Below are 26,585 nucleotides of genomic sequence, written 5' to 3' on the forward strand. Positions count from 1 at the left end.
AGGGCCCCATGTCGCAAGGATCTGTACACAATTCCTGGAAGCTGAAAATGTCCCTGTTCCTCCATGGCCTGCATACTCACCAGACATGTCACCCACTGAACATGTTTGGGATGCTCTGGATCAACGTGTACGACAGTGTGTTTCAGTTCCCACCAATAACCAGCAACTTCGCACAGCACAGGAGTGGGACAACATTTCACAGGCCACAATCAACAGCCTGATAAACTCTATGTGAGGAGATGTGTCACACTGCATGAGACAAATGGTGGACTCACCAGATACTGACTGGTTTTCTGATCCATGCCCCTACCATTTTTTTAAGGTATCTGTTTCCAACAGATGCATATCTTTATTCCCAGTCATGTGAAATCCATAGACTAGAGCCTAATGCATTTATTTCAATTGACTGATTTCCTTATATGAACTGTAACTCAGTAAAATCTTTGAAATTGTTGCATGTTGCGTTTACATTTTTGTTCAGTGTATATAGCATGTGGATAGGAGTTAACAGGCAGTCCTGTTGACAGCCATGTTGTTCATTTCACTAGTCTTGCTAACACCCACAGATGTTGTTTGCAGACAGGCAGCTTTACTGTCTCCATTGCTATTAGTGTACACTCGCTTGTTTACAGCCTAAACTAGACCATTTAAGGTCCAAACAAAATTATCTGTTGGGGTTGCAGAAAAAAGCAGCATTTGTATAAAAATAAATAAAAAAAGGCTTGTATTTCACTAACAGTTGTTTTTTGTCCGTAGCTAGACTTCTAGTGCTCTATAAATGTGAGGCCTTGTTGCCATTCTGGGTATTAGAGGGTCGTTCCACGAAATGAGTGCCTTTTGCTTCCCTTTTAAGTAGAAATTGTACACCAATTTAGAATTTTAAAAGCCTGTTATATTAAATTAAGTTACCTTTAATATAGACCACATGCAGAACTCAATAAATCTGCTTTTTAGTATGAATAAATATTCAGCATTAATAACATGAAATAACACATATGGAATCATGTAGTAACCAAAAAAGTGTTAAACAAATTCTTAAAATTAGACACCCTTTGCCTTGATGACAGCTTTGCACACTCTTGGCATTCTCTCAACCAGCTTCACCTGTAATGCTTTTACAACAGTCTTGAAGGAGTTCCCACATATGCTGAGCACTTGTTGGCTGCTTTTCCTTCACTATGCGGTCAAACTCATCCCAAACCATCTCAATTGGGTTGAGGTCGGGTGATTGTGGAGGCCAGGTCATCTGATGCAGCACTCCATCACTCTCCTTCTTGGTCAAATAGCCCTTACATAGCCTGGAGGTGTGTTTTGGGTCACTGTCCTGTTGAAAAACAACTGATAGTCCCACTAAGCCCAAACCAGAAGGGATGGCGTATCGCTGCAGAATGCTGTGGTAGCCATGCTGGTTAAGTGTGCCTTGAATTCTAAATAAATAACTGACAGTGTCACCAGCAAAGCACCCCCACACCTTCACACCTCCTCCTCCATGCTTCACGGAGGGGACCACACATGAGGAGATAATCTGTTCACCTACTCTGCGTCTCACAAAGACACAGCAGTTGGAACCAAAAATCTCAAATTTGGACTTCAGACCAAAGGACAAATTTCCACCAGTCTAATGTCTGTACGCTCTCGTTGGCTGGCCCTCACTACATATTCGTCGCCAAACCCACTGGCTCCAGGTCATCTATAAATCACTTCTAGGCAAATCCCCGCCTTATCTTAGCTCATTGGTCACCATAGCAACACCCACCCGTAGTATGCGCTCCAGCAGGTATATCTCACAGGTCATCCCCAAAGCCAACACCTCCTTTGGCCGCCATTCCTTCCAGTTCTCTGCTGCAAATGACTGGAACGAACTACAAAAATCTCTGAAACTGGAGACACTTATCTCCCTCATTAACTTTAAGCATCAGTTGTCAGAGCATAATATGGACTTGGTCTTTTACCAAATAGGGTATCTTCTGTATACCAACCCTACCTTGTCACAACACAACTGATTGGCTCAAACGCATTAAGAAGGAAAGAAATTCCACAAATTAACTTTTAACAAGGCACACCTGTTAATTGAAATGCATTCCAGGTGACTACCTCATGAAGCTGGTTGAGAGAATGCCAAGAGTGTGCAAAGCTGTCTTCAAGGCAAAGGGTGGCTACTTTGAAGAATCTCAAATATAAAATATATTTTGATTTGTTTAACACTTTTTTGGTTACTAAATGATTCCATGTGTATTATTTCATAGTTTTGATGTCTTCACTATTATTCTACAATGTAGAAAATAGTTAAAAAATAAAGAAAAACCCTGGAATGAGTAGGTGTGTCCAAACTTTTGACTGGTACTTTACCTGTCCCTCATTTTATTGTCAACCCTGTTATGTGAACTGAACTCTCCTAGCAATATGGTAAAAATATTCCTTTTAAAATATTTTTTTCAAAAGAAACATTGAACATCTAATAACCAAATCATAGCGTAAAAGCAGTTGAGCAGGTTCTACTCTTTTTGGCCATTTTCTGGTGTTTTGTGGTGGAAAACTAAGCGGGTCTAGCATAACACGTCAATCCTGTTACCAATAGATAGAGAGTCTAGAAATGTTTTAACAATTTCAATATTTTGCATTCAATTGCCACTCCCTGTTACACAGAACACGCTTCCATTCCCCCTTTCAAGGGAATTTATGCCTGATTTAAGATGAAATCGTCAACCCTGTTATGGTCAATCCTGTTACTTTATTTGGCATTTACTATAGTATTTTTTTTATTTAACCAGTTGAGATTAGAACATTTGTGTTTTATGATGTTGAACATGTTCTCTTTGTGACAGAATGTTAAAATTAGGTGAAATCAACAGTTTTTTTTGGACCAAGTTACACTTCTCAAAAGGCACCGAATTGGTGGAACAACCCTAGTACTGTTTCGCTCTCAGACCAGTCCTTGTAGTACAGCAGTTGTCACAAAGCCTTAATGACTTGTGTTAAAATAAATTGAATTAACCAGGGACATTAACGTGTGTTACTGTTTTTTAGTTTTTTTTATCTTACAAAATATTTCGTAATTATTTTTTTTTCTTATTATTTTCTTATTTTCTTCTTTAATAAATCATCCTTCTTCTTTGTTTTCACAAAGCATCCCAAAATAATTCATTTCATCCAGAGGGGAAACAAGTGTCAACAAACCCAGTTCCCTGTGACCCTTGTAGCCCTTTCTATGGCCCTGCAGGGGGGTAGGGGGCTCCCCGTCGGGCTCCTCTCCACTGGCCCCGGCCTGGCCCCTGGGCTATGCTGTACTGCTGCTTGAACAGGGCGTGCTTTGTGTGCTGCCAATACTGTGGGCCGCACTGCTGTTCTCTGAGGGTGGGGGTTGGGGCTTCTGGGCCTGCTGTCGCCCAGCTGTATCACCTGGATAGGGAGGTGAGGGGAGAAGAGGGAGGGAAGTGAAAGAAAGGGAGAGGGGTGGAGGAGAAAGGGGGAGAGAGAAAGACAGACAGAGAGAGAGGGAGAGAGACGTGGGAGGGGGCGAGAAGAAAAAATACAGATGTGAGTGAGGGAGGGGGAGAGAGAGAGGGAGGGGAGAGAGTGAGGGAGGGGGAGAGAGAGAGAGGAGGGGAGAGAGGGAAAAAGAGTGAGAGTTAAGGTTTGATGCAATACATCACAATAATTGGATTTTAGCTACATTATTTTGTGCCACTGCATTTTATTCAAGGTTTTTTGTTATCTAGAGGCCAGCGGCTCAATCTGGTAACAGACTGATGTATAAATGAAAATCGTCAGTTCTCCCAGTGCTGCTGCTTGTCCCATGTGGTGATTATCACTTCACTGACATTTGTTTTTAAGTGAACGTAACAGTCGCCTAACACACAAGGACTCAACTCCTTTGAGTCAGCCAATCAAAGCACCTGATCCAGCACAGAGTGTCTCAAATGGAAAGACCTGAACTGAGGCTTCTCAATATAGCTCTCCACTCTCTGTTATCTGCAAGCAATTAGCATAGCTTTATCAGAATAAACATGAGACAGAGGCCTTCTGCCTGGACCTCAAACCACTGACTTGTTTATTGTTCTGTGTTTAAATGAGCATTCCAGTTTGTAGATTCCTGGGCTCCAGAGCTGGAAACAGAAAGTTAGGGGGCAAATAAAAATGCTTCCATTTGTTTGGAAACCTTGTCTGACAGAGAACTGAAGGCATCTGAAAAAATCCCTGTGTTTGTTTTACATATCTGGCACACTGTGCTTCTGGTATTAAAATGCACTCCATATGTTGTTTGTTTGCAATCTGAGCTGTCTCCCCGGAGAGAGAGACTGGAAAAATGGGGTCTGTGATTGTGTCCCAAATGGCACCGTATTTCCTATATACTGCACTACTTTTGACCAGAGCCCTACAGGCCTTGGTGAACAGTCGTACATTATATAGGGAATACGGTGCCATTTGGGACGCAGTCTGTGCCTACTATATCGATCTCTGTTTGGTTTCTGGAGTGGTTCTGTGTTTGGGTATTACTGTAATTTACTTTTGTGTGTGTGTGTGTGTGTGTTGCGCGGCTCTGGGCCCACAGTCCTTCTGGTTCCCTCTTTCAGGCCCCTCGTCTCTCTCTCTGCTCTAATGTTTGCCAGAGCAGCGCTGTCAAAGAGCTCAAGCTAAACACAGTCCATATATACTCACAGAACACTGCATGGGCTGTCAAACACAAAAGGCCTCGGCTCACTTTAACTCCTTTGTGTCCATTCTCTATCTCCAAGAAAAGTTCAATAAGAAAGTCAGTTTACTTCCTGGTAGGAATCTAAAGAGCGAAATCCTAAATTGAATTTAGTCATGCATTGAAATCTATGGGAGACCAAGTGAAAATTTGACGTAAGTGGAAGTTAGGATTCGCCCCTAAAAGCATACTTGGCTTTCCACCATACTTTCACAGAGTTTGACCAAACAAAAGCTTATACACAAATCTATAAATCTCATGATAGGTCCGGCCAGCCTGCCAGATAGGTAGGTCCGGCCTGCCAGATAGGTAGGTTCGGCCAGCTGGCCAGATAGCTAGGTCTGGCCGGCCAGACACAAATGGGCTATATAAATGTAATTTAATGTTGTTGTAAATGTTGTTGTAAACCATCTGGCCTGATTGAGAAACGTCTCGTATGGTGACATCACATGTCATTGAAGTGAAGCAACAGTCTATTGACCCTGTTCCTTCACACGTTCTGTTCGGTGCCCGGGTAACTCCCACTCCTTGTCTCCAGTGGCAACCCCCTTAACCCCTGGCGTGAGCTATCACAACGCAGGCAGACAGATCACAGCCCCTCTTCTATAACATCATCCTTCCTCCATATCTGTGTCCTAAAATGGCACCCTATTCCCTATTTAGTGCACTACTTTTCACCGGGGCCCATAGAGCTCTGGTCAAAAGTATTGCACTATATAGGGAATAGTGTGCCATTCGGGACGCAGTCCACATTCCTAATGTGGCATATTCTAAAATAGAGCGATACTAGGGATAGTACTTATCACGTCCTGTATACACAGGATACACTACTGGACTGAAGACATTGCTTTAATAAATAAATTCCTCATATCTGTTTCAGGTTACATTCAAATTTCTTTATTTTATTTTTTATTAAATAAATGTAACTTCCCTGTGGCTGCAAACACAAGGTAATGATAAAGAATACTTGAGAGTACCCTCCCTGGTTCTACGTGTGACCTTCTATACCAGTCATGGGGAATATCAAAGTGTGAGCTAGCTGTCCTATCTGCAGAGCCTAGTCTGATAGGGGAAACCACACACTGGTACCTGATTAGAATGTGTACTCATGCCTAGTCTGTTGAAAGGTTCAGTTTTGAGCCATCAGGTGGATGCTTCAGCCATCTTGGAGTTTCTTTTTAGGATTTGGCCAAATAGGGTCCACACAGACGAAGGAGGAAACTTTATGGGCTTGTTTTGTGAGTGGGTGAGACAGTGTAGAAAAGAAAAAATATTGTGGTTTTGGCTTTTAATGTGAACAAACCTCTAACATTGTCCTTCGCCTCCTGAGGGAATAAGTGAGGGTACATTTTACATGTTTCATCATTCACTGGTTTTAAAATGATTCAGCTGCGGATATTTTAAGTTGTTTTTGAGAAAATATAAATTCTTTGGGTATTCTTGCCAATGTTTCCATGTAGGGATATTTTGGTGTTACAAGTCAATAGTTTCCAAGACTACATCAGAATAGAATAGGGATGCGTCCCAAATAGTACCATATTCCCTATATAGTGCACTACTTTTGATCAGAGCCCTAAGGGCCTCATCAAAAGTAGTGCACTATATAGGGAATAGGGTGCCATTTGGGACACAAGCGTAGGTCTCTCTGCCTGTTATGCTCCAACAGAGGAACCACTAGCTATAACATCAATATTAGAATCACATTCCTGCAGTGTTTTTTATCACAACTTCTAAAAGGGCTTAACTCTCCTAATCTTTTCATAACTACATTCCTTACACCTGTTTCCCTAAAGAAGTTCAACTCTTGACCTCAACAATATTTTGGGCCATAGGGGAATATAAAGGCTTGGGTTTATAATGGCGGGTCTCTCTAGGAAACTCATAAAAGTCTTATGAAGGACGTTTTAAAGAGGTCCCAGTATAAACAGAGGGATAAAGATAAAAGTAAAAAAATCATGTTTTTGAATTGGGACTGATTAACTGAAATGCACATCAGTGGAGTTTGCTGCACTTTTCTGAGATGTCCGTATTTCAGTGGCCAAACAGGCAGAACACAGACAGGCCTTTGGTGCTCTATGTGCTGTGGTCATCTAAACCTTAGGGCAATGATCTCACCTAGAATACCCTGATCTTGTTTATTAATGATTTCATGGTTTTCTCTGAGGACACATGAAGGATCGATGAGAGGGGATCAACTCAACAGCATGGTAGCCAGGCAGAACACAGACAGGCCTGTTCTGTTCTACAGTATGTGCTGTTAGAGGTCCTTCCTCATAGAGTTCAGGGGTCAGGGTTCACCAGTCTGGGGATGCTGGTGTGGAAAGTCTTGACTTGGCGTCTAATGGACAGATTGTGTCTCTCTTCCTGTGAGCCAAATGGCGAGCGCCCCACAAAAAATGGACAGGGGGAATTCCAGCCAGCCCCCTCTCTATGTCCGAGCTGAGGCCATTGTGTCCGCGAATACGACCACCCCGCAGGACCCGAGACCCATTCAAAGGCAGGAAAGAGAAGAGTCGCTTAAGCTGACAAACAGGATATATTTACAATAGAGGAGTCAATATGTGACCGACCGCCTTGATTCGGTCTTATGTAGCAACATTAGAAATTGTGTTTTTTACATTGGATAAAAGCAGAGACACAGAGCTACAAAATGGTATATCATACACTGCATTTAAGGGAACAATGGGAAAGTAATTCTGCTTTGAAAGTTGATAAACTTGTAATCTCACTTTTGAGAAAATGGCCTTTGAATGTTTTGGTACCTACTGAAGAGCTCTTCTTTGTCTACACCCATTCAGCATCGTTCACACCCTCTTAAGCTTTAGCCCCACCCATCTCGTTTCGCTCTCGGAGCGTTCAGAGCGCACACTTGACGCTCTGGCCGATGAGTAGGGTTGATCCGAGCGTTCTGACCTCACAATGGCAGTCAAGCACCCAAGCTAACTGGCTAACATTGGCTAACTTGCTAGCTACTTCCAGACACAAAATTGGGATTATGGTTCATTGTTTACCTCTGGCTGTTAGGCTGTTTTCATGTTATCCAGAAAATTGGTGACTGTAACTGTGCTGCTGGCAACAATTTAATTACGCTTTTTGCCGACACTTGAAACCCTACCTCTTTAAGGAATACCTGGAATAGTATAAAGTAATCCTTCTTCCCCCACCCCACATAAAAAAAGGTGGTTGTCCCACTGGCTATCATAAGTTGAATGCACCAATTTGTAAGTCGCTCTGGATAAGAGCGTCTGCTAAATGATGTGAATGTAAAGATGTAATCCGGAGACAGGTGTTTTCTCCATCTCATTAGCTATCATTCTCTAATTCCACTGATTTCAAAACTCGATCCTCCAGAAAGTGGGTGGAGAGCAACACTTATGCAGCTCCACTACACTATACATTTTTTAAAAAGCCGCGTTAGACAGTATTACCTACACATACTGACCAGCTCAAATAGACAGATGCATGCTATATGGCAGACCACTCCGAACTCCTCTCTCGGCATGTCCAGCCCACTCATTATCTCAGCCAATCATGGCTAATGGGAAGGTTGCTGTCTTTTTCTGTGGCTTAACCAACTAGGCTCGTAATTTAACAATGTTATTCGTATTTACAGATGGCATACAAGTTTGTTATTAAGGCATATGAAAGTTCACATGTTCCAGAACGCATTTCTGCCAAAAAACGCATTTTGATTTTTAAAAAAAGTATACGTTCAAATGGCTCTCCTGGGAAGTAGTGACCCGCGACATACGCCTAGTTTCCTGAAACTAGTCACATATGTTATTGCCAGGGCTGTAGCCAGGGTCTGAGTTTTAGTCCGGAGGGGGGTTGGGGGATCCAAGACATTTTAAGAAAGTTAAAGCTCATTTACTGTATTTCTATACAATTTAAAAACTCTAAAATGCTATTTGGAGAACAGCAAAAACAAGCAAAAATTACCTTAGCCATTATCACATTGGTTGCTGTAGGTTCATTCACCTCAGTTGATCTACAAACACATAGCCTATTAGCTATACAATTAGCCGCTACACATTAACTCACATTAACTCAGCACCGGGATTAAAAACTATAATTTAATCTGTACAAAGGGATCTGTTAGCAGAAAAAGTATGTTATTAACAAAAGTTAAACAAATACGTTAGCTTAACATAACTTTTTTGGTGATTGCAGTTTACAGCTAATTTCCTGCAATTATACACATTTTGACATCTATTTGAAGAATTTGCCGAGGATTGGACCTCGTTGTACTCATATGTAGCAACGGCCCTGGTTATTGTTAACTCGCCTCTGTCAGCGATGGGATGTTTTCTGATTATAAAACAGCATTCTGGCACTGTGTAGTTCAGACATTCTTTAGAAGCGCTTATCAGTGCAGAGAGGTTACCATCAAGGTGAAACCTTCAGTCTTACATGAGGTCCAAAAGGTAGGACCTCATGTAACAGCAGGTAAAGGGACAGTACACAGATGTATAAATTCCAATGAGTGTCTATGTTCCAAACAAGCATACCACTAGTGAATGTTCCAATGTCCATACTATCATACCACTTGGAATGAAGCAATGTATTGAGCATACTTTCTAAGTTGTATACCAGTGTGGATGTGACTGTATGAGACTTCCCTGTGTCTCAGGTAAAGGGACAGGTCAGAGAGACGTACCTGTATGAGAGTAGATGAACCACATGGCTCCGGTCAACAGGGCACCGATCACAAATGCAGCGAAGGCGATCCCAACCACGGTTGGAGTGTCCAACACATACAAGATGGCTGAGAGAGAGAACGATGCAGATTGTTATTCAATGACTTGACAACATGACAGCACCTTGGTTTGAAGGCGAGGTAGCGACAGCATGTATTTTTCTCTGGACATGACATCATGAAAACAACTTATATGCAAATGACATACTCAATCTGGTCAACAATTATTATGTCAAAGTGGTCTAAGATCCTGAGATATAAAAACCATTGGTTAAGAATCTCCTAGTCAATGATTGACTTACTTTCCCCTAGTGGGTCAGCAGGGTATTGTGATGCCGTGAGGGTGGGATGAACTGAAACATAAAACACAGACTGGTGTTAACATAGAACAACAATTGAACAACATTACATTTGTAGATGCATGAAAACACCACATTACAACTATGTGTTGAAGCGTCAAGAACATTTGCTGTGATGTAAAATGACAGCACTTATGAACCCAACTCCCTTGGGATAACCAGGTCTTGAAAATGGCCCCCTATGTGCCCTGGTCAAAAGTAGTGCACTACAAAGGGAACAGAGTGCCGAGATGAACCTGTTGACATTTCTGCTTATTCCTTCATTTGAGGTCATCTGGGCAGCTTTTAAAAACCTAATTAGCTTCTAATTACTTCTGAACAAACCATACAATGGTGCTAGTTGTGTAGAGGCGAATTCAAGACCAGATTTGTTCCGGATCCAAGATATTCCGGGAAAGAACACCTTTGGGTTTTCATTCCCTCATGACGGACAATGACAGAACCATCAGAGGATAGTTGGATTTCACATGGGACGGCGGTAACATGACAGACCCCCCTCCCTTCATCCCTCCCTCCCCTCCAGACCACTCAGTGACTGTCCCGCTCCATCTCTCAATCCCTCCCCTCCAGACCACTCAGTGACTGACCCGCTCCATCTCTCAATCCCTCCCCTCCAGACCACTCAGTGACTGTCCCGCTCCATCTCTCAATCTCTCCCCTCCAGACCACTCAGTGACTGTCCCGCTCCATCTCTCAATCCCTCCCCTCCAGACCACTCAGTGACTGTCCCGCTCCATCTCTCAATCCCTCCCCTCCAGACCACTCAGTGACCGTCTCGCTCCATCTCTCAATCCCTCCCCTCCAGACCACTCAGTGACTGTCCCACTCCATCTCTCAGTCCCTCCCCTCCAGACCACTCAGTGACTGTCCCGCTCCATCTCTCAATCCCTCCCCTCCAGACCACTCAGTGACTGTCCCGCTCCATCTCTCAATCCCTCCCCTCCAGACCACTCAGTGACTGTCCCGCTCCATCTCTCAATCCCTCCCCTCCAGACCACTCAGTGACTGTCCCGCTCCATCTCTCAATCCCTCCCCTCCATCATCCCACCCTCCCATCATCCCTCCCTCCCACTGCTCCACCTCTCCAGTCTTATCTGTTCCTTTGGCTCGTTATAAAGAGAATGAAAAGCTGACCCGTCAACAATCAGAGACGCCCAACGAGTTCCAGGTCAGAGGAGAGGATAGAGGAGCCGAAGACAAGATGAGGCCAACAAAACTAGGACACTGTGGAAATTAGTTTTACAGTACAGTTGTAGTTTATGAAGTATGAAAAGACTGTAGCAGAATAACTTTCCAAGCCTGGTCAGACTATGATTGGGAAGCCTCACCTCTGGGTTGCTGTTGGGGTTTTGGGCCGGCTGAGGTTCTGAGTATGGGTCACAGCTCTGAGGTTTTGTGTAAGGGTCCCTGCCCTGTTCCCACCTAGCCTCGCCTGCCCATGTGCTCTAACAAAGATGGTTGAGTCAGCTATCCCTGGGTCTTCCTCCCAGACCAACTTTCCAACTAGCACATCTGCCAACAGTATGAAAGAGACCCTAAGGTCCAACCATTCTCCATGTAAGAAGCAAAGCTTTGTTCTTCGTACTTATTCAGATTTCACAAAGATCTCAGCTGTGCTACGTGTGTGAGAGGGAGGGAGAGAGAAAGAGAGAGAGTACACTAAAGGCAAGGCAAGGCGATGTTCTCATCTCCGTATGCTCTAGGCACAGTTGACCTTGAACCGATAGCACCTCAATAGAGTCAACGTAATTTGTTTGCCCAGAATTTGCTGTTCACATAATAGAACAGAAGAACACTCCTTTAGTGGCATGGTGCCTTGTTTCTCTTAACCTCTGACCCTTGACCTCTAACCCACATCCCCAAAGTGTGTAGAAATGACTAATGGAGTCCATGTGAGATCCTTGACATCTGAGGCCTGTACTCAGATAAACCATACGCCAGTTGACTTGGTTGCACAACTTACAGGCAGTCAGTCAGCTAACAGGAATTCAGTTAGAAAGTTTTATGTGTTGTATAATTACTGTACTGTAAACAAGTCCACTTCAAAAGAAAAGCATAGGGATACAAAATGGCGGTGCTCTGACGAAGTTGGTTGTTGACTGAAAGCTTAGCACATTATAACTTGCATCTGAAGCTTAGCACTGAACCTGCTAAGCTTCAAGTGTGCAGAGACTGCTTTTGATAGCTGAACGATCTTACCAGTACTCAACATTACTACTGTCCCTTCTGTTGAGTTTTCCTTACAGTTCACAGTTCAGCAAAAAGGGTGACAATTTATTTATCTTGTGAGGCAGTACATCTAACTTTGATGGTTGAGCTTTGAGGCTGTTATGTTTTTCCGTGCACCAAACTGCCTACAAACGACCCTCTTTGATTTGGAGATCAAGCTGAACTCGTTGGGATACTGTCCAGTACAGGACTCAGGTTGCTTGAAATGACTGCTTGTTGTCTTTGCCATCTCAGCATAAGAGATGCCTTTGTATTAAAAGCATGGTATCTGAGCCAAGCAATATTTTTCATTAGGGTTTATGGCGTATCTGTGCTTACTTAATCTCCCTTTGCCACGGGAAATGAATCCACAGCCCTGCCTGGAATACGTACTGGTATTGGCAGGAACACAACACACCACTGCCCACTGCCAGGGTTGGCTTGGTTACAGTAGGCTAGGTTTGGCATATACTGTATACTCACAGCCCACTTGGGTGATTACTCCATCCTTCTGGGTCTCTGATCACCAATAGCTAAAAGCAGCTGAGGTTGTTGAGGTTCTTTATTTCCAAACATCATCAATGAAAGACATATCCCTTGATTACAACATCTCAGGCTGAGCCCAATATTCAGACCCGCAGAGGAGTGGTGCTCACAGTCAAATCAAGTGGCACCCTATTCCCTTAGGACTCTGGTAAAAAGTAGTGCACTATATAGGGAATAGGGTGCCGATTCTGATGCAGCCTGAGTCTGTACCCAATGTTTAGGCCCTGCAGTGGCATGGTGCTCATTTATTAACACAGGCCAAATCAAGTGTAGTAAACACTCCCCAGGTCCCCATTACTGTTTGCCATGCTTCATTTGCTCTGGGCACAATGCCAGCCCTTAGTGATTAACATAGTATGATTAGACATGTAAGACAAGTATTGCGTCCTAAATGGCAGCCTATTCCCTTTATAGTGCACTACTTTTACCAGGGCCCATAGGGAATATGGTGCCATTTGGGACGCAACTTGTGAGTCAATAGGGGTTTACTCTTCCCACCCACTGACCACAGTCCACTTGTTGATGTAATCACCCCATAGGGGGATGCTGATTGGAAAAGCCCTGGCAGTGAAAACAGTCCCATCTAGATCATAATGAGTATAATGTGATGTAGGACACCCCCGGGCCTCCGTGGTCCCGGGGCCTCCCCAGTCTGCCCCACCCTCTCTCTGATCACACACACACACACACACACACTCCCAGCCCTCTGAGCCCCAGAGAGGAGAACAACTGACTGACTGAGTGAGTGAATGTGCGATTTGCTAATGCAGCGATGAGGGGGCCTCAAGCTCTGGATACTCTCCCAAACCTAGCGAGAAGACCACTTCTCCCTCCTTTCTTTACTGGGAAGGGGAGGCCACAGAGAAGGTTCTAAGTGAAAACAACTGGAGCTCCATGCAGGATGGATGTGGATGACTCGTCTTTTTCCACTCCTTTCGCACAGTACTGCTTGGTAGAACTGTGGTAGAACTGGGCTGGGGCCTCAGCGCTAGCAGCAAGCCACCCATACCCCAGCTATGCTCCAATGCTCCAATCAACCTCTCTCTCTCACACACACACACACACACACACACACACACACACACACACACACACACACACACACACACACACACACACACACGCCCATGCACACACACACACACATGCACACACACACACACACTCCCACCACAAGCTAATAAACTCCAGATGCAGGGAGGCAGGGGGATGGAGGAAGGATGAGATGTGCTCTGCAATGTGACTCCTCTCCTTCTGCAGAACTGAGGTTGGTTTTCTCTGGGACGTCCTTCCTGCCACCCAGACTGTTCTCTGATTTACTCTCTCTGTCTTCCTGTCCTTCTTCAATGACCTTCAACACAGTTCTGTCTCCTCTGGCCAACTGGTTCAGCTCTCTACATGTGTCTTAGTTCAGCAGGCTGCGCATACAGTATGTCTCAGTTAGACTAGTCTCTCTCCACAGACATTTATATAAATGTTAGCCAGCCAGCACAAGACTTCCAGTATGTCTCGCGAGACTACAGTAAGATTAGGCTGTCTCTGATGTATAGGGAGGGAGGGAAGAAGGGAAGGAGGGAAAGATGGAATGAGTACTTTGAAGTAGTTCGTATATGCCATCTTCCTCATATATTTTGGATAAGCTGGTTCATCATAGAGATTACATTGGTTATGAGGACTGTACAGTACGTTAGCGTTATTAGTCCACTCACCTGGTTCCTCCTCCTCTGTGTCACGTTCTTCCACCACCACTAGGGTCTTGGTAGAAGTCTTGGTGTTCATCATCATGGCTAGGATGATCTCTCCGTTGACAGACGTACACGCCTCGTCCGGTTGGATACACTGCATGGAGAGAAACACAATCACAATAAGAACACTGAGAAATCCAAGATAATTCAGCCTTGGATTTCATATACCATGTGAATATATTTCATATATTACTTTAATTAACATTTTATGAATTTCATATGTTACATAACACATGGAGTTTCCTATTAAAATAAAACGTTTTTTGTATGATTTATCAGCCATGAGACTGTTACATGCTTTTCATTCATATGACAAAAGCAGTTTATAAGACCAACCAATACATCCCTTTTGATCTTTGACCACACATATCATTTTCCAGGAAATCATACCTGGTCAAAACTCATGTTCCTTCCCCTGATCCCTATCCTAACCATAATGTAAATAATCAGCTGCAGCGCTGCTCTGGCGTGAGTCAGCTTGGAGCCCCAGCCTGACTCTGTCAGGACATTTTAATGTAAAATACCCTCTGAGACCCAAATAGAGGGCGGCTGGGTGAGCACTGAGCAGAAAGAACTGCTTGGAAAAGGTTATGAAAGTGCAATGACTTAGCAGAGATGGAGGGAGAGATGGAGGGAGAGACAGAGAGAGAGAGAGAGAGAGAGAGAGAGAGAGAGAGAGAGAGAAAGAAAGAGAGGGGGGGGGCTAAAGGTAAGAGAGAGAGGGGGATTATGGTACAGTGAGGAGAGGGTAAAGTGAAAATGACACTTGAGCTGACAGCTTGTTTTGGTTCTACAGATGGTTACTTAGGAAACCTGAAGTAGATGTATGCTTCCTGCTCTGGTTCAGAATGGATTGAGACTGACAGATGGTGCAGCAGGCCTAACTCATGCCAAGTCTGCAAACTGGAGCACAGACCTTCTGAATGGCTGGACTGCCCAGCCACACTGTAAACACAACGTAACTTACGCTGAGTGCTCTTCCAACTACCATGAAATGTATGAATCATTGCATAGACCACAGATTCAGGTCATGCCAGTTAAGTCTGGGTTACTGCATGTAGGGCTTTGAAAGACGTAGATGCTACAATATGTACCAATGGCAATGCAGGAGTTTGGTCTAGCAGTGGCACAGCCGGGCTCTGGACTACACATGCCCCGTGAAAGAACAGGGTTCAATTCCTGGGCCGACCTCTACAACTCTTCATACTGCATCTCTAAATACCGAACTGAGTGAGATAGAGGTCATTCATCAATGGCTTATGCTCCTTGCAGTTTACTCCTAGTGGACAATTACATCATAATAAAAAATTCCCCTCGGCCATGCCCACAAATTGGGGAAAACAAACATTCAATGTACAGTTGAAGTCGGAAGTTTACATACACCTTAGCCAAATACATTTAAACTCAGTTTTTCACAATTCCTGACATTTAATCCTAGTAAAAATTCCCTGTCTTAGGTCAGTTAGGATCACCACTTTATTTTAAGAATGTGAAATGTCAGAATAATAGTAGAGAGAATGATTTATTTCAGCTTTTATTTATTTCATCACATTCCCAGTGGGTCAGAAGTTTACATACACTCAATTAGTATTTGGTAGCATTGCCTTTAAATTGTTTAACTTGGGTCAAACGTTTCGGGTAGCCTTCCACAAGCTTCCCACAATAAGTTGGGTGAATTTTGGCCCATTCCTCCTGACAGAGATGGTGTAACTGAGTCAGGTTTGTAGGCCTCCTTGCTCGCACACGCTTTTTCAGTTCTGCCCACAAATGTTCTATAGGATTGAGGTCAGGGCTTTGGAAGTATGCTTGGGGTCATTGTCCATTTGGAAGACACATTTGCGACTAAGCTTTAACGTCCTGACTGATGTCTTGAGATGTTGCTTCAATATATCCACATAATTTTCCTTCCTCATGATGCCATCTATTTTGTGAAGTGCACCAGTCCCTCCTGCAGCAAAGCACCACCACAGCATGATGCTGCTACCCCCGTGCTTCACGGTTGGATGGTGTTCTTTGGCTTGCAAGCCACCCCCTTTTTCCTCCAAACATAACGATGGTCATTATGGCCAAACAGTTCTATTTTTGTTTCATCAGACCAGAGGACATTTCTCCAAAAAGTACAATCTTTGTCCCCATGTGCAGTTGCAAACCATAGTCTGGCTTTTTTATGGCGGTTTTGGAGCAGTGGCTTCTTCCTTGTTGAGCGGCCTATCAGGTTATGTCGATATAGGTCTCGTTTTACTGTGGATATAGATACTTTTGTACCTGTTTCCTCTAGCATCTTTACAAGGTCCTTTGCTGTTGTTCTGGGATTTATTTGCACTTTTCACACCAAAGTACCTTCATCTCTAGGAGACAGAACGCGTCTCCTTCCTGAGCGGTATGACGGCTGCGTGGTCCCATGGTGTTTATACTTGCGCACTATTGTTTGTACAGATTAACGTGGTACCTTCAGGCATTTGGAAATTGCTCCCAAGGATGAACCAGACTTGTGGAGGTCTACAATTTTATTTCTGAGGTCTTGGCTGATTTCTTTTGATTTTCCCATGATGTCAAGCAGAGGGGCACTGAGTTTGAAGGTAGGCCTTGAAATACATCCACAGGTACACCTCCAATTGACTCAAATGATGTCAATTAGCCTATCAGAAGCTTCTACAGCCATTACATCATTTTCTGGCATTTTCCAAGCTGTTTAAAGACACAATCAACTTAGTGTATGTAAACTTCTGACCCACTGGAATTGTGATACAGTGAATTATAAGTGAAATAATCTGTCTGTAAACAATTGTTGGGAAGATGACTTGTGTCATTCACAAAGTAGATGTCCTAACCGACTTGCCAAAACTATAGTTTGTTAACAAGAAATTTGTGGAGTGGTTGAAAAACGAGTTTTAATGACTCAAACCTAAGTGTATGTAAACTTACAACTTCAACTGTACATGTAACCAGATCACAAATCACAACCAATGGTTTACAATGCTCCCACGTAGGGAAATAGAGCCTGTGAGAAGAGCTCTGTGGCTTCAGGCTATTCAGCGTGGGACAGTGGGAGATGTGGGTAACCGGTGTCCAAGTAGGCTACCTGTAGCTACATTGCCTTCAGAAAGTTTTCCACATTTTGTTGTGTTACAGCCTGAATTTAAAATGGATTAAATAGAGATTTTTTACAAATTTATAAAAAATGTTTGTTATGGCAAGCCTAAATAAGTTTAGGAGTAAAAATGTGCTTAACAAGTCACATAATAAGTTGCACTCACTCTGTGTGCAATAATAGTGTTTAACATGATTATTAATGACTACCTCATCTCTGTACCCCACACATACAATTATCTGTAAGGTCCCTCAGTCGAGCAGTGAATTTCAAACACAGATTCAACCACAAAGACCAGGGAGGGCTTTCCAGTGCCTCGCAAAGAAGGGTACCTATTGGTAGATGGGTAAAAAATAAAAAAAATAAAAAAGACATTGAATATCCCTTTGAGCATGGTGAAGTTATTAATTACACTTTGGATGGTACACCGAGTCACTACAAAGATACAGGCGTCCTTCCTAACTCAGTTGCTGGAGAGGAAGGAAACCGCTCAGGGATTTGGTGACAGAGTTTAATTGCTGTGATAGGAGAAAACTGAGGATGGATCAATAACATTGTAGTTAATCCACAATGCTAACCTAAATGACAGAGTGAAAAGAAGGAAGCCTGTACAGAATACAATTATTCCAAAACATGCATCCTGTTTGCAATAAGGCACTGAAGTAAAACTGAAAGAAAACAACGCAAAATATGTTACTTTATGGACATACTCGGTATTCATATTCCAAAAGAAAGAAATTTTCTCACTACAATACATTTTAATAGAAAGTTAGCAAAAATAGATAAGATCTTGCTATCATGGAAAGGAAAATACCTGTCTTTTTGTTGAAAAATCACCCTGATTAACGCTTTAGTCATATTCCAGTTGACCTATTTGCTTATGGCCTTGCCTACACCTAGCGACCTGTTTTTTAAACTATATGAGCAAAATATATTTTATTTTATTTGGAACGGCAAGCCAGACAAAATTAAACGGGCCTATTTATATAATGAAAATGAATTCGGAGGGCAGAAATAATTAAATATGAAAGAATTAGACCTCTCACTAAAGGATTCAGTAATACAAAAGTTATACTTAAATCCAAACTGGTTCCTATAGCAGATTAGTAAGAATGTCTCACCCCATGTTCAAGAATGGCCTTTTCCCCTTTAATCAGATTACAACCTCTCACTTTTGGTTATTTGAAAATGAAATCATCTCAAAAATATTTCTAAATTGGTTGCAATTTCAGTTTAATACACCAGAAAAGACAGAACAAGTAATACAACAAATATTATGGTTAAACTCAAATATACTAATTTTTGAAAAAAATGTTTAAAAAAGTTATATCCTTGTAAATTATATATTTACCAGGACTGGTGGAGTTATGTCACACATGCAGCTAACAAAAATATATGGAAACGTCTGCTCTACCCAAATTACAACCAACTAATTGCAGCATTAACACAAAAATGGAAGAGGCAAGTGGAATGGGGAAAGAGTAAGGAACTTGTCTGTCGGCCCTGCATTAAAGACCAACATTGTGATGAAAAAAAGTATACCAGTTTCATTTAAGGACCAAAAAATTGACAGCTGTACCATATAGATTACAAAATAGTTGGGAAGAGATTTTTTATGTACCGATTCCATGGCACATGGTTTATGAACTAATACGCAAAAAGACGCCGGATTCAAAAAGTAGAATTTTTCAATTTCAATTATTATACAAAATTCTTGAAACCAATAGAATGTTATATATATATGGGGGATACAACCATCCCAGCTCTGCAGATTTTGTTGCGAAGAGACATAATCATCATTTGTTTTGGTACTGTCCATATGTAGCTTGTTTTTGGTCGCAGGCCCAGGAATGGCTGAAGAATTGCAACATTTACCTGGAGCCAACTCTGCAAATAGCACTGCTGGTTGATTTAAAAAGTCATAGTCAATCGATCAATAATATTATAATACTTTTAGCAAAAATATATATATTTCATTTACAATCTGTAGAAACTATGAGAATAGAAAGGTTCAGAACTTTTGTGAAACATCACAGCACAGTTGAAAAATATATGGCAAATATAAATAAAAAAAGGATGGTGTTAAAAGATAGATGGGAGGGGTTGAGTGGAGCTGAAGAGTGGGACTAAAAACATTAAGATAACTAAAGTAAAATATACTGTGTCCATAAAATGTATATAGGTTCAGAACTTTTGTGAAACAGCACAGTTAAAAATATATGGCAAATAGAAATCAAACTGGATGGTCTTCAGAGATAGATGGGAGAGATTGAGGGTAACTGAAGGATGGTATTAAAAACAAACAAAAGATAACTATTGTAAAATACATTGTGTCCATAAAATGAATACACAGTAGTATGTATAAGCTGGAAGTAGAAGCCTAAGTGTTGTTGTCCATTAGTTTACTCAAATTAGGGAAGGGGTGGTAGGGTTAGGGGAAAATAATAAAGGAAAATATATATTTTTAAAGATTATATATAGCATTATATATAAAAACCCATATCTCAGACTGGCCAATAAAAAGAAAAGATTAAGATGGGCAGTCTGAGATATGGCTTCCCGGAGTCACCTCTTCACTGTTGACGTTGAGACTGGTGTTTTGTGGGTACTATTTAATGAAGCTGACAGTTGAGGACCTGTGAGGCACCTGTTTCTCAAACTAGACACTCTAATGTATTTGTCCTTTTGCTCAGTTGTGCACCGGGGCCTCCCACTCCTCTTTCTATTCTGGTTAGAGCCAGTTTGCGCTGTTCTTTGAAGGGAGTAGTACACAGCGTTGTATGAGATCTTCAGTTTCTTGGCAATTTCTCGCATGGAATAGCCTTCATTTCTCAGAACAAGAATAGACTGATGAGTTTCAGAAGAAAGTTATTTGTTTCTGGCCATTTTGAGCCGGTAATCGAACCCAACAACTGCTGATGCTCCAGATACTCAACTAGTCTCAAGAAGGCCAGTTTTATTGCTTCTTTAAACAGTTTTCAGCTGTGCTAACATAATTGCAAAAGGGTTTTCTAATGATCAATTAGCCTTTTAAAATGATAAACTTGGATTAGCAAACACAACGTGTCATTGGAACACAGGACTGATGGTTGCTGATAATGGGCCTCTGTACACCTATGTAGATATTCCATAAAAAATCTGCCGTTTCCAGCTACAATAGCCATTTACAACATTAACAATGTCTACACTGTATTTCTGATCAATTTGATGTTATTTTAATGGACACAATAATTGTTATTCTTTCGAAAACAAGGACATTTCTAAGTGACCCTTAACTTTTGAACGGTAGTGTATATATATATATATATATATATATATATATATATATATATATATATATATATATATATATATATATATATATATACAGTGGGGAGAACAAGTATTTGATACACTGCCGATTTTGCAGGTTTTCCTACTTACAAAGCATGTAGAGGTCTGTAATTTTTATCATAGGTACACTTCAACTGTGAGAGACGGAATATAAAACAAAAATCCAGAAAATCACATTGTATGATTTTTAAGTAATTAATTTGCATTTTATTGCATGACATAAGTATTTGATCACCTACCAACCAGTAAGAATTCCGGCTCTCACAGACCTATTCGTTTTTCTTTAAGAAGCCCTCCTGTTCTCCACTCATTACCTGTATTAACTGCACCTGTTTGAACTCGTTACATGTATAAAAGACACCTGTCCACGCACTCAATCAAACAGACTCCAACCTCTCCACAATGGCCAAGACCAGAGAGCTGTGTAAGGACATCAGGGATAAAATTGTAGACCTGCACAAGGCTGGGATGGGCTACAGGACAATAGGCAAGCAGCTTGGTGAGAAGGCAACAACAGTTGGCGCAATTATTAGAAAATGGAAGAAGTTCAAGATGACGGTCAATCACCCTCGGTCTGGGGCTCCATGCAAGATCTCACCTCGTGGGGCATCAATGATCATGAGGAAGGTGAGGGATCAGCCCAGAACTACACGGCAGGACCTGGTCAATGACCTGAAGAGAGCTGGGACCACAGTCTCAAAGAAAACCATTAGTAACACACTACGCCGTCATGGATTAATATCCTGCAGCGCACGCAAGGTCCCCCTGCTCAAGCCAGCGCATGACCAGGCCCGTCTGAAGTTTGCCAATGACCATCTGGATGATCCAGAGGAAGAATGGGAGAAGGTCATGTGGTCTGATGAGACAAAAATAGAGCTTTTTGGTCTAAACTCCACTCGCCGTGTTTGGAGGAAGAAGAAGGATGTGTACAACCCTAAGAACACCATCCCAACCGTGAAGCATGGAGGTGTAAACATAATTCTTTGGGGATGCTTTTCTGCAAAAGGGGACAGGACGACTGCACCGTATTGAGGGGAGGGTGGATGGGCCATGTATCGCGAGATCTTGGCCAACAACCTCCTTCCCTTAGTAAGAGCATTGAAGATGGATCGTGGCTTTGTCTTCCAGCATGACAACGACCCGAAACACACAGCCAGGGCAACTAAGGAGTGGCTCTGTAAGAAGCATCTCAAGGTCCTGGAGTGGCCTAGCCAGTCTCCAGACCTGAACCCAATTGAAAATCTTTGGAGGGAGCTGAAAGTCCGTATTGCCCAGTGACAGCCCCGAAACCTGAAGGATCTGGAGAAGGTCTGTATGGAGGAGTGGGCCAAAATCCCTGCTGCAGTGTATGCAAACCTAGTCAAGACATACAGGAAACGTATGATCTCTGTAATTGCAAACAAAGGTTTCTGTATCAAATATTAAGTTCTGCTTTTCTTATGTATAAAATACTTATGTCATAAAATAAAATGCAAATTAATTACTTAAGAATCATACAATGTGATTTTCTGGATTTTTGTTTTAGATTCCGTCTCTCACCGTTGAAGTGTACCTATGATAAAAATTACAGACCACTTCATGCTTTATAAGTAGGATAAGGGAAACCTTTGTTTGCAATTACAGAGATCACACGTTTCCTGTAGGTCTTGACCAGGTTTGCACACACTGCAGCAGGGATTTTGGCCCACTCCTCCATACAGACCTTCTCCAGATCCTTCAGGTTTCGGGGCTGTCGCTGGGCAATACAGACTTTCAGCTCCCGCCAAAGATGTTCTATTGGGTTCAGGTCTGGAGACTGGCTAGGCCACTCCAGGACCTTGAGATGCTTCTTACGGAGCCACTCCTTAGTTGCCCTGGCTGTGTGTTTCGGGTCATTGTCATGCTGGAAGACCCAGCCACAACCCATCTTCAATGCTCTTACTGAGGGAAGGAGGTTGTTGGCCAAGATCTCGCGATACATGGCCCCATCCATCCTTCAATACGGTGCAGTCATCCTGTCCCCTTTGCAGAAAAGCATCCCCAAATAATGATGTTTCCACCTCCATGCTTCACGGTTGGGATGGTGTTCTTGGGGTTGTACTCATCCTTCTTCTTCCTCCAAACACGGAGTGGAGTTTAGACCAAAAAGCTATATTTTTGTCTCATCAGACCACATGACCTTCTCCCATTCCTCCTCTGGATCATCCAGATGGTCATTGGCAAACTTCAGATGGGCCTGGACATGCGCTGGCTTGAGCAGGGGGACCTTGTGTGCGCTGCAGGACTTTAATCCATGACGGCGTAGTGTGTTATTAATGGTTTTCTTTGAGACTGTGGTCCCAGCTCTCTTCAGGTCATTGACCAGGTCCTGCCGTGTAGTTCTGGGCTGATCCCTCACCTTCCTCATGATCATTGATGCCCCACGAGGTGAGATCTTGCATGGAGCCCCAGACCGAGGGTGATTGACCGTCATCTTGAACTTCTTCCATTTTCTAATAATTGCGCCAACAGTTGTTGCCTTCTCAACAAGCTGCTTGCCTATTGCCCTGTAGCCCATCCCAGCCTTGTGCAGGTCTACAATTTTTTCCCTGATGTCCTTACGCAGCTCTCTGGTCTTGGCCATTGTGGAGAGGTTGGAGTCTGTTTGATTGAGTGTGTGGACAGGTGTCTTTTATACAGGTAACGAGTTCAAATAGGTGCAGTTAATACAGGTAATGAGGGAGAACAGGAGGGCTTCTTAAAGAAAAACTAACAGGTCTGTGAGAGCCGGAATTCTTACTGGTTGGTAGGTGATCAAATACTTATGTCATGCAATAAAATGCAAATTAATTACTTGTGATTTTCTGGATTTTTGTTTTAGATTCCGTCTCTCACAGTTGACGTGTACCTATGATAAGAAATACAGACCTCTACATGCTTTGTAAGTAGGAAAACCTGCAAAATCGGCAGTGTATCAAATACTTGTTCTCCCCACTGTGTGTATATATATATATATATATATATATATATATATATATATATATATATATATATATATATATATATATATATATATATATATATATATATATATATATAAATAATATGGGGGATTGGAAATGATGCTGACAATTACATTGATGGAAGCTACAATCCATCTGTAATATTAAAGCTGACCTACCCCCTAAATAAAAAATAAATACATTACTTTATGTCCTAAATACAAAGTTTTATGTTTGGGGCAAATCCAACACAACACATCACTAAGTAACACTCTTCATATTTTCAAGCATGGTGGTGGCTGCATCATGTTAAGGGTATGCTTGTCATTGGCAAGGACTATGGAGTTTAATTTATTTTTTATAAACGCCATAGAGCTAAGCACAGGCAAAATCCTAGAGGAAAACCTGGTTCAGTCTGCTTTTCAACAGACACTGGGAGAAAATTGCACCTTTCAGCAGGACAATAACCTAAAACATAAAGCCAAATATACACTGGAGTTGCTTACCAAGACGACATTGAATGTTCCTGAGTGGCCTAGTTACAGTTTTGACGGAAATAGGCTTGAACATTTAGGGCTAGCCTTGAACATGGCTGTCTAGCAATGAACAACAACCAACTTGACAGAGCTTGCAAATAGTCTGGGTAGCCATGATTAGCTGTTCAGGAGTCTTATGGCTTGGGGGTAGAAGCTGTTAAGAAGCCTTTTGGACCTAGACTTAGCGCTCCGGTACCGCTTGCCATGCGGTAACAGAGAGAACAGTCTATGACTAGGTTGGCTGGAGTCTTTGATACGTTTTAGGGCCTTCCTCTGACACCGCCTGGTATAGAGGTCCTGGATGGCAGGGAGCTTGGCCCCAGTGATGTACTGTGCCGTACGCTCTACCCTCTGTAGTGCCTTGCGGTCGGAGGCCGAGCAGTTGCCATACCAGGCAGTGATGCAACCAGTCAGGATACTCTCGATGGTGCAGCTGTATAACTTTTTGAGGATCTGAGGACCCATGCCAAATCTTTTCAGTCTCCTGAGGGGGAATAGGCTTTGTCGTGCCCTCTTCATGACGGTCTTGGTGTGTTTGGACCATGATAGTTAGTTGGTGATGTGGACACCAAGGAACTTGAAGCTCTCAACCTGTTCCACTACAGCCCCGTCGATGAGAATGGGGTCGTGCTCAGTCCTCTTTTTTTTCCTGTAGTCCACGATCATCTCCTTTGTCTTGATCACGTTGAGGGAAACCAGGTGTGCAAAGTTCTTAGAGACTTACCCAGAAAGACTCACAGCTGTATTTGCTGCCAAAGTTGATTCTAACATGCATTGACTCAGGGGTGTGAATACTTATTTAAATTATATATTTCTGTATTTAATTTTCAATAAATGTGCAAAGATCTCTAAGAACACTGTCATTATGGGGTATTGTGTGTAGAAAAAAAATCTATGTAATCCTTTTTGAATTCAGGCTGTAAGACAACAAAATGTGGAATAAGTCAAGGGGTATGAATACTTCCTGAAGGCACTGTATGTGTGTGGAAAACATTTAATTACAGGTAAGACATTTAACTTGTTTAGTCTGTTTGTAACTCCACTTACTTCTTGTTGCTGTATAGTCTGTTTGTTTGTGTAGTTGGTCTTGGCTAGCTTAATGTTCCAGTCGGTAGCTAGCTAACACTCACTCACGTGGCTCCTAGCACCTTGATGAAAAAGGGCATGAGGGAAGCCCTACAATATTACATTTTTCTAAATAGTGAGAAAGCTCGGGAGCAGGCAACATTGAAAAGCAATCTTTAGACGTTGTACCTTTCTTAACTGTAGTTTTGTAATTGACTAAAACAAGTAGACAACAATAAATGTGCATTCTGTGAGACAATGGGGTAACCTAAGTAACCACAGGTTGTTTTCCCCACAGGCGAGTGGGGCCATGACGTTCTATCTAATACCGACTGGGACTATAGGAGCCAAGGGCGTCAAGTAAGTCAAGAAATAATACAAATACGGAAAACAAATGAAAACATACCATTGCCAGTCCCTGGTTATTGTGGGGTCTCTTAGAGCAGAGGGACATCTCACAGTGCAGGAAGAGCAACGATTCATTGAAGTGTGAGTTGAAGGTGAAGCTGAACCTCTTCCTATCGGTCTGGGGGTGGGGGATAGGGAGGTCTCTCTGAGGGTAGTATTTGACCGTTTCGTCCCTAGGGCAGATATTCTCGATAAGTGTGTAGTCTGAAGCGATGTTGGGGTTGGAGTTGGCAGAGATGAAGCAGGTCTGGATCATGAAGCCAAGATCTGGGTCGACTTTGAAGGCTCCACTACACTGACAGGAGAAAGTTTTAAAAAAACATGAAAATCAAGATGAAAGATTTTTGTATTAAACACACAGGGAACATTGTGTCATTTTTCACAAAAACAATCAACTCAAGTCCCAAAATATTTTACAGTTAATAATGTGTAAGCAATGAGTGGAGGTTATATGATTGATACAGCCTCTAAAGATGTCCAATGATTTTATTAACGAATCCTCTCATTGACGTCGTCGAATTGACAAACTATCTGTTTCGGTCTGCAAAGTCTTGTGAGGAACACCATCTTGGCAAATGTCTGTACACTCTCTGTCAGTCCAGGAGCTGACTATTTGTTTTAACACAGAGAACAAGCTAAAGGAACACTATCAGAGTGCTATCAGGTCCAATAATCACAAATCCTGAAGTGGATTTCAGTCCCTTCAAACGTTTAAAGAGGATCTTTCCTTCAGCAGACCACAAGGCATTTCCCTGAGTTATGGGATGCGTCCCAAATGGCACCCTATTCCCCATATAGTGCACTACTTTTGACCAGAAACCTATGGGCCCTGGAATAGGGTGCCATTTGGGACGCATCATGACTTATTATCCCTCTGCTGCTTTCTCTCTCGTTTTTCTCTGAAAAACCAACATGTGTTTTACTGTTTTCAGGCTGTGCCATCGA

The 26,585-nt window shown here is 42.4% G+C and overlaps 1 protein-coding gene across 1 annotated transcript in view; it reads right to left on the reverse strand.

Moving 5' to 3' along the window:
* Positions 1 to 3,094: 3,094 nt before the first annotated feature.
* The window catches only part of LOC311130646 (transforming growth factor beta receptor type 3-like), a 149,827-nt gene continuing 126,336 nt past the window's right edge, over positions 3,095 to 26,585 (reverse strand). The window contains 5 exon segments of the mRNA XM_084163435.1: positions 3,095 to 3,399; positions 9,351 to 9,458; positions 9,692 to 9,742; positions 14,212 to 14,341; positions 25,639 to 25,935. Of these exon segments, the coding sequence (XP_084019561.1) occupies positions 3,278 to 3,399; positions 9,351 to 9,458; positions 9,692 to 9,742; positions 14,212 to 14,341; positions 25,639 to 25,935 (708 nt within the window). The 3' untranslated portion in view covers positions 3,095 to 3,277.

The sequence above is a fragment of the Coregonus lavaretus genome (assembly GCF_964263955.1).
Source record: "Coregonus lavaretus genome assembly, chromosome: 6".
Classification (NCBI taxonomy): domain Eukaryota; kingdom Metazoa; phylum Chordata; class Actinopteri; order Salmoniformes; family Salmonidae; genus Coregonus; species Coregonus lavaretus.